This window comes from Plasmodium inui, assembly GCF_000524495.1.
Source record: "Plasmodium inui San Antonio 1 unplaced genomic scaffold supercont1.22, whole genome shotgun sequence".
Taxonomy (NCBI): domain Eukaryota; phylum Apicomplexa; class Aconoidasida; order Haemosporida; family Plasmodiidae; genus Plasmodium; species Plasmodium inui.
In genome coordinates this window covers 101,795-111,639 of record NW_008481856.1, presented here as the reverse complement: position 1 = coordinate 111,639, position 9,845 = coordinate 101,795, and the positions used below count along the sequence as shown (strand labels likewise).

General features: G+C 38.5%; 1 protein-coding gene across 1 annotated transcript; it reads left to right on the top strand.

Moving 5' to 3' along the window:
* Window positions 1–1,156: 1,156 nt before the first annotated feature.
* Window positions 1,157–9,046, top strand: C922_04343 (serine/threonine protein kinase; the record flags this gene model as incomplete). Its single annotated transcript, XM_008819926.1, has 1 exon — window positions 1,157–9,046. One exon carries the CDS (start codon window positions 1,157–1,159, stop codon window positions 9,044–9,046), a length of 7,890 nt encoding a protein of 2,629 aa, XP_008818148.1.
* Between the last annotated feature and the right edge of the window lie 799 nt (window positions 9,047–9,845).

Sequence of the window (9,845 nt, the reverse complement as noted above, 5' to 3'; positions counted from 1 at the left end):
AGATAGCTAAAATTTTCATTACGGAAATTACTTTCAAACATGTAAGAAAGAAAATAATTTTTAAATGTGCAAAGTTACAGAAGACGAGTTTTTTTAATAGCCTTAAGAGTAAAGCACAATTTTCATTTTTAATAATAGCTAATTTTTTTAAAACGTAAAGATATGATAAAAGAATTCATATTCAGTTACAGATTTTTTTTAATGCATTACCTGGAATTGTTTTAGAACGATTTAACTTGTTATCCGTGTATCATAATATGTTCATGTGTTGATGTATACATATACATATGCATACATAATGTTCGCAGATATACCTTAACGAATCTTGTTACCAAATAAAAAATACATGTGTTTGTATATGTACATGGACCCATGCATATATCTGCGTGTACCCATGCATATATGTCCGTGTACCCATGCATATATGTACGTGTACCCATGCATATATGTAGGTGTACGCATGCATATATGTACATGTGCGCACATGTACATACGTACGTGTACACATATATGCATACAGAAAGGTATGCCTGTTCACGTGGTTGAGAAAACGAAGCTGCGTTAGAAATTCTCTTTCGAATAGCACTTGAGGAAAAATACGTGTGCTGCATGGTACATTTTAACGTCCTATATTGTTTTGAAAATATTACACACAGGCCTTCCTAATTTCTTTATTTTTTTATGCTGAGCGACAATCCGTTATAGCGGCAAACACATGTTCTTCAGAAGAAAATGAAATTAACATAGCAAAGCATAGAGTAAAAAAAGATAAAGTTAAAGATAAAGTTTCTTTTGTTTTTTAATTCCTCGCATGATAAAGAGACACCTATACCATTAAAACGGCTTCACCAGCAAAATATTAAAGGGGAAGGGGAAGGCAAAAGATATAAGCAATCCAAAACGGATAGCAAAAGTTCAACACGGAAAGTTATATGCGTAGCGATAGTAAAACGAGAAAGGAGATAAGAGAAGATTCCCTGGCATTTTAAATACAACTATGAGGGTTCCCATGTTCCATCTTTTTTAAAGCCCCTTCTCTTTTCCACACATCATACACTGTGTGGCCATTGTGTTTATTTGTAAGATCACGTGCCTTTTGCATAAATTACTCTGCAAAAAAAGCGACAAATTTGGGTAACGCTCTTGTGGAGCAAAAATGGAAGGAGACGTGAAAGATGGTGGGAAAGACACGGTAAAAGGTAACAATAGCAGCCGCGGTAAAGGAGGCAGTAAAGGCGGAAGTAAAAGCGGCACTAAGCAGGGCAGTATCAGCAGTAGTAAAAATAGCACTGTCAGCAGTAGTACCATCAGTAGTAAAACTAGCAGTGTCAAGAGCAGTGTCAAGAGCAGTGTCAAGAGCAGTGTCAAGAGCAGTGCCAACAGCAGTGACAGCAGCAGCTGCACCAGAATGGACGCGAAATATTCAACTGATGCGCGCGCCCCAAATTGCGACGGAGGAGACTTTTCCGACCCAAGAAATGAATTTCACATCCACAATACGGATCAGGAAAATTGCCGAAAAACACAAAAACACAATATAAAATTCACACATGTAAATAATTCCCATTGGAATTACGACAACCAAGCCGTTAGACAGAGCTACGACGCGATTACATCTAATGAAATAAGTGCGAACAACGCAAATATGTGTTTCTCAAATAATAGCGCTATGAATTATCACCCTCCAATGCGTGATGGTAATAAAAATCTAATCAAATCAAATAATGTGGGTTACTTAGATTCTAATACACTAAATTTTAACCATGTCTACAATATGAATAAAGTTTACATTGACGGGAATCCATTTGCCATTAAGACAAGTACAACAGACAATAATTTACTAAACATGAATTCTGCTTATTTTAATAATGCAATGAAATGTTCCGATTACCACAATTCTAACAACTACATATATCATACTGGCATGCTAAATACGAGCACATCAGAAAATCAGAAAAATTATTCCAACAACTCAAGTCCGTATAAAAATGATTACTTGAGATATAACCTCTATTCTGTCAATTCTATACATAATAATCTGAATCTTTCTAATGTATCCAATTCCAATAACGTCAACTACAACGTATTTAACAGCAACATCATCACCCCTGCCTCAGATGCAATGAATTATAACCCCATAAATAACTCATGTAATGTGAAATATACATCTAATATGCTCGATTCTACAGCAATAGAAAATATCAACTTATCCAAGGTGAAGGATCTTAATTTTAGCCACTCCCACAAGGTATTCTTGCAAGACTCTGATTTGTCTAATCATTCCTATGGAAAATTAAAGAATGAAAAATTGTCTCCAAATTATTCCAACCCCGTGTGTAATGTAGTCTCCATCGAGGACCCTTCTAGATACATTTCGAACAATCGTAGCAAGCGTCCAAATAAAAACCATTTAAAAACTAATGCTTTAAATAGTACTGATTCTAGCGTAGAGAAGGAAGACGTTAATGCGTTACTTTTTGCCGAACCGGGAGTCGCTGGCAACGATAGGGCGAAATTACTAACTAGGGAAATTGAGAGTTGTGAAGAAGTGGTGTCAGAGGAAAGTGCGGAAAGGGCAGATCGAGTGGAAAAAACATATCGATCCGAAAAAAAAGATCGATCGGAAAAAACACAGCTTGGTCACAAACACGAGCGAGGACAAGCTCGCCAAAACGACGTATCCATCGGGGAAGACAAACACAGCGACAAAAAAAAGAAAAATGCACACCTAATGAGAAACCATTCAAATACTCAAAATAAGAAGCATAAAAGCGAAGGAAATTCACCAAATACAGATGTCACAAGTGGAAAACCAAAAGGAAAGTCTTCTGATCAAGAAAAAGAAAGCTACGGCAGGGAGCACAAATCAAGAGAAAAAAGCAATAGAAATGAACGGAAGAAAGATTCAAAGGAGGAAAACTTCGCAGTAACCATAACAAAAAATCAAAAGAGTAGAACAAGCGTAACAGATCAAAATCAACAATTGAAGGGTGAACAGGCAAATTTCAATTGTAAAGAAGATACAGACGAATGCAGTTACAAAAAGGGCGCAAGAGAAATCCCCTCAAAAGGAAACAGTAAAAATCAAATAATTGTGCACAAAAGAAATAGCCAAGTTTTGACAAAGATTATGAATTTCCATGGTTCTCATGAAGATATAAAAAATGATGCGAATTGTCATAAAAAGAGGTATAACACAGAGCACACAACAGGTGACGAATCCCCCGACATTGTTAAATCCAATACGATAAAAGATAGGATGAGATCACGCTCAGCAACAGAAGAGGCAGAAAGAAATATAGCCTTACAAGCTAGTATAAATGGGAAAAATCTGTCAAAATATGATTTTCTCATGAATAGAAATGTCGTTTTTAATAATGTTTCCATAGAAAATAAAAAAGAAGGGAAAAAGAAAATAACCTCCTCGAAAAATTGTGAAGAAAAATGCACCAATTCGGAACAGGTGCAAAACGATAATATGGCGAAAAAAAAAAGAAAGCTTAAAGACATCAGCCAGGTAGAAGCTGACTCAAGAGCTCAGGCCGTCGCGGAAGTAGTGAGCAAAAATGAGAAAAAAAAGAAAAAATTGAAATTATTAAAAACGAACGACGATCCAAAGGATCAAAAAAATGCCGGTGATCTAAGCAGTGCAGTTATCACGAATGGTAATAATCATAAAGACAAACGAAAGGAAAAAGCTGGTCAAGACGAAAGAGATGCTTCTAATGCAAACGCGGGGGGAAATAAAAATTGTGCTAAACCACCAGAAGGGGATGTGGTCAAAGGGGAAAATCTCGCTGGAAAGAAGCAAAATGACAAAAAAAATGAAACAGGTGTGTTAAAGGTGGAAAGTCGCAAACAGGATGATAGGAAAACGGAACAAGGAAAAACAACTGAAAAAATCAAGAAGAGAAAGAAGACTCAACAGATCCAAAATGGAGGACACCTTCTAGCAGTGCAAACTACAATACTCCATAAAAGGAAAGAAAAAAGCAGTATAGGGGGAACGGACACAAAGGAACCAAGCGAAGTAACGATCGAAACGGAAGAAGCTGGAACCAGAGAAGGTAATCTGGACAAGGGCGATAAAAACGGAGCGTCTTTGCAAGGGAAACTTTCACAAAATCGGACAAATCCTTTGGAGGAAAAAGACTCCATTAAAGAGAACAGTAGAGAAACGTGCAATAATGAAGATGGTAATGCGGAAAGGGGTTCTCCTGAAATGAAACTTCCGCAGAGGAAAACCTCCAAAGCGAAAGGACTTAACAAAGAAGCGGGCAAAGCAGGTAGTCATACAAGCCGCGAAAAGAAGAAAACATGGAAAATTATCACCCCCATCAAAGGTAAATGCGAAGCAGTTGCAAACGGGGAGGAAGCCATCGCGAAAGAAGAAGGACCAATGTTAGGCAGTAGAGAGGAAGAGGCCCCCGTGGACGCAGTAGATGGGTATAAAAAAAAGAAATCCGTGGTGATAAAAGAGGAACCAAAAGGTCGCAAGGGCTGTAGCAAAAAAAAGAGTCCCAGGGGTGAGGAAAAGAAGGAGCGAATAGGGAACACCACGGAGCTTAAACCAGACGTATGTGATGAACATCCCGCAAAAGACGCTGCAGAAAAAGTGGAAATGCCTAATAGTCCGCCTGAGGATGAAAAAGAAAAACTGAAGGATGAAAAAATAAATACAATGGACCCAAATGGAAACGCAATTGATAAGGACAACTATAAAATTCCGGCCTCAGTGATTTATCCCAATGATGCTACAACTGTACCTGTAAATCGTAAAAAAAAAAAAAGCGTGAAAGATCTAGAGCAAAATTCATTACAGTCATCGACAAATGAGAAGAGTGATTCGGTACATGGCGAGACAAAGAAAATTTGGTCAAACTTGGGCTACATAAATTACGTAGATAACTTCGTCGGGAGGGGTTCCTATGGCCACGTCAGGAAGGCTTTATACAACATCGACAAGAACGCAGAGGACTTAAAATTTTACATTGACAAGATAAGTAGTCCAGAATTTGCACACCTGTTAATGGATTGTACAACGCGGAACAACCTCGAAGGCGGTGAGGAAAGAGACGCAGCGGAGCTAGACCCACAGGCGGCCTACAGTAACGCCCCCAGTCTGAAAAGGAGAAGACGACCCAATTCGCTTGCCTTAAATAATGGAAGCCTCCAAGTTAGTGACGCAAAGGAGGTGAGGAGGGGTATCAAGAACGATAGCCAAAATTTGCAGGTGAACAAACCGAAGGAACCCTGCAATATCGAAGGGCCCACTTCAGAAGAACATGAAAAAGAAAACCACTGCCCTTGCTGTGACCGAAAAGGGCACGTCCAGCTAGCCATAAAAGAAATAGACGTTAATCGAAAAGGGAACGAATTTCAATTCGTGAGAGAACAAGAACTCATGTGTCACTTCAACAGCAACGTCATTAAACCTATAAGCACAAAAGATGGAAACTTAAAGGAAAGACGAAATTACGAAATATTAATGCACTGTGCTAATGGTGACTTGAGAAAATTACTTCAAAATTTAATATTCCACAGAAGAAAAGAATTTGAAAAAAGAAAAAAAATTAATAAAATCCTGAAACTGATACATATCATTTTTGGCGAAAAATACAAATGCTACAAAAATGAACATAAAAGGGAGTATACTACTTGTGTAGGTCTATGTTATCAAAAATTGAAAAATCTCAAAATGAAGTTAAATAATGCCGTAGTCGAGGTAGACTTACCCGTACTAGACTTAATATATGACAACATAAAGGTATACAATTGTGGGCTAACCGAATTGGAGTGTAAATTCCTCTTCTTTCAGATAACAAACGGGATTAGCTTTCTCCAGACATGCTACCAATCTAATATAATACGTTTAACAGACATTAAGTTGCAAAACATTTTGGTGTATACAAATGCTGCTAATATTTATAATCCGTTCAAGTGGCATTTGTGCATTTCCGATTTTGGCTGTTCCGCAATGGAATATGCAACTTATCATCTGGAAAATATGAAAGGATACACAGAAAAGTACAAACGTGCTGTTAGCCAGTGGAAGCATCAGTTAATCAATCAGCTCTCTTCCTACTTCCAGGGAACAGTCTACACCATGGCACCTGAAGGGTTATGCTACGACAACAAGGGAAATTTTAGAAATTCAAAATATAACACCTTGATTCATTTTTATGAGCAAAATTTTGGAAACATCGATGTCAGATTTGAAGAACTTCAAGAATCCGTAAGAGGGGCGCTTGGCACTATAGACAAACGTAAAGTGCTTAATATAAACTCGCGTAGAAACTTTGTTTTCAATGATGAGGCGACAACACAAGAGAGGCAAGCAGCACCTGAAGCAAATGCTGATGCTGCTAACAATGCTGAGGGTGAAGTGGAGGAAGAAAAGGATGCACTCAGTGAGAAAGATCTTTCACAAAAGAAAGAGCTACCCTCGCAGAGAGACAACACGGAACGTGCAGGTAAGGAGAAGGGCAAAGGGGAAGCTCAACGGGAAGGGGAAAACGGTCAAAACGGTCAAAACGGTCAGAACGGTCAAAACGACCAAAACGAAAGCAACAAAAAGATCAACAACACCTCAACGGAATACTTCCCCTTCGATGTAAGATGCGACAGCTGGGCCCTAGGCATCATCCTAGCCGATTTAGGGAAATGCGGAATCGGTTCTTACGATTATATAGCATCAGAAAAGTTCAGAGAAAGCTACATTAACTGTATAGCCAAGAACAAACATGTCGACCTAAATAGCATAATACTGGATAACTTGAATTTCTCAAAGGGTGAAGAAGTTTTTTATCTGCAGTGTATAATGCACTACTACGACATTGTCAGCATGGAGTGGGACGATGAGTGTTTAGAGAATGAGGAGCTGAAAATGCGTGGACGCAAAAGGGACCAAGGGGACGGGTCCAAGTGGGGGACCACTACAGACGAGACGGGTGGCAACTCCGGGGGAGGCGCAGTGAAAAACGCAGTGGGAAAAGAAGTGACCAATTTGGAAAACCATCTGAATGGAAACATAGAAAACGACCTGAGCGACAACTCCATCGAGCCAGACATTTCCCAATATGCAGACAAGCGAAGGGGCAAAAGACGCAGCCAGAGGCGCTCACTAGGCAGAAGCAACGGCGCTAAGCATGATTCTAGAGGCGCCAAAGGGATGGAAATCAAACTTGAGGACAATTTAAAAGATTTTTCAAAGGCAAGTAAAAGCAACCCTGGTTTGAAAAATCGTTTAAATGACCCCAGGAATGACGAAGAAAAGAATCACATCCAGAGGAACAATTGGGGACACATGAAGAAAAACAAAAAAGATAGTAACTACAATTTTGAAAACCTAGAATTGTTTACAAACCACTACAAAGAGTTCATCATAAAATACAAAGATCTCATAAAAGGAGAGAAACTTGCATATATAAAATATGATTTTGTGAGATATTATAGGACGAATAAAAATTTGATAACTCCAGAAAATATAGGCAAGAAAATTCTATTCCTCTTTCTAATAATTAATAACAACCTGACGTATAGTTACAATAACGAGTGTCAGTCCTTCTTCAGAAACGAGATAACCATTAAGAACATCGGCTCAGGCATCTTCAGATTTAGGAACAAAAAAGAAAAAGAAAAATATCTCCTAGAGTTTAAAGCGAACTTACAGAAGGAACACATGAATGGAAACAAGGAGTACTGGCATAGTCGATTGACCAATAAATATTTGGCTTATATTTTAAAAGAAGTATGTCATAAAGATTTTTGTGACAGAAAGAAAAATATAAAAAAATGTTACAGCAAATTTGAGTACCCCCTAAATTATAGTGATGACTACTGGAATTTATTGACTGATCTTTTGAATTATGTTCCTTATCAGAGATTACTAGCCTGTGAAGTTATCGGCCACGATTTCTTCTCAGATCAGAGTGAAAAAATTAAAGACATCGCAGCTGCTCCGGAGAATGCTCCTCCGGACAGTGCCGCTCCAGACAGTGCCGTTCCAGATGATGCCCCTCCAGATTTGTTTTCCCAAACGGAACTGATGTATACCATATCGAAGAATTACGTCCAAGAAAAGAAGGAAAACAAATATGTCTGCAATCCTTTTCTGCCGAAAACTGAAGGGGAAGCTGTCACAGAGGCAAGCAGATCCAACATGGGAGATAAATTTCTTCAGTTGCGTTCAAAAAAAGGGATTGCACTCAACTGCGTGGCAAAGTCTGTAGAAAGACAAGTCAGTGCAGGAAGAGAAAAAGAAAGGGAAATGTCAAAAGTGAGTTGGGCCGTGGGAAATGAAAAGAAGGCCCATCAGCAAAAGAAACTTCTGACGTGCCTGTACGACACCATCATCGAACACATGAAAAAGGGGTGCGATTTCTGCAACAACGTAAGGGACTGTCTGAATTACAGAAACATTTTGGAGAAAATCGACAAACTGGAAACACCCCTTTTAACGGTTAACGAGAGGAACCAAAGATGTGTGAGCAGTTCGAAGGGAATAAGTGCACTTATAAGAAGTGCCCCTGTAAGAAGTGAACAATTGGGGCGCCCACGAACCGTCTGCAACAATGTGTATTATTTCCTAAACGAAACGTCCATTTTTGCACAGCTCACAAATCTAGACATATTCATGAAAGCGCACCTACCATTCGAGCATCTGTGCCTGCCCATGTGCGATGAAAAAACGTACACGGAGAAATTACAAGTCAACTTCTTCTTCAAGCCAATGTACTTCTATTCCTTCCCATACAAAATTATACACGCGTGGTATACGGGCCCCCTGCACATCTACTTGGAGCACTCAGGCATTCCTGATTACATCAACTCCATATGTTTAAGAGAATCGTATACTTTAAAAAGGAAAGAAATTCTCTTTTGGGATTGCGAAAATATCGTTATGGAAAGTGCAGTGAAACTTAAGCGGCTACTGAACTGCTCCGATGATTTTCTCTGCACCCCTTATGTGTCCCATTTAATAGGAAAGCATTTGCTAATTAGGAAGCAATTCCTTTTAAAAAATGTTGATAAAAAAGATGACTAATTCTTTCTCCTTTTTTTTTAATTCAAAACTTGCTATTTAATAGCAGTCAATTTTTTTGCGTGTCCCTGATGTTTCATCCTAGCCCTTTATTGAATTTTGAATTTGAAGTTTCGAGTTGGATTTTTCACTTTTTCATTTTTCACTTTTTCAATTTTTAAAAATTGCCCTCTATTTAATGAGCGCTGCGCATTCTGCATTCCCGTTTTGGAAAATTTTTTTTTGCGCAGTTTGCATAAGCGTAAGACACATGTGGGGCGTGCCTCTTTTTGTGCGTTTTTTAGTTTTTTCCCTTTTGTAGTCTTCTTTTATGTATATTTTCCCCTTTTTTTTTAAATGATCCCATTATGTAGTAGTACGTGTAAGTCGTTTTTAATTATCGCATGGGCCCACGCACCGGTCTGCACTTCCGTTCGTGAGCACATGTTCAATGCGTGCATATACACACAGCTCGCAGAGCACACGCATTACGCGCACCCCTTTTAATTCGCGCAGTCTCAGCCGTTTGACTGGCAGTTTGATTAGCAGCTTGATTAGCAGCTTAAATCGCACTTTCGCGAATAGTATTTCTCTCCCCCCTCTTTTTTGTGCACAATGTGATACATTTTTACATGACTTTGGTTATGATCCCCAAAGTAGTAGTTAAAACTTCTTAACATTATGAAGTGTTAAAATTTTTTAACAAAAAATAATGCCACAAAAAAAAAAAAAAACAAAAAAACAGTCGAGGGGCAAAAAATCGCTTCCATGTTTTGGTAAATAGCTTCACATAAAGGTTTCCGAAGTTTCGCTTAAAATCGCG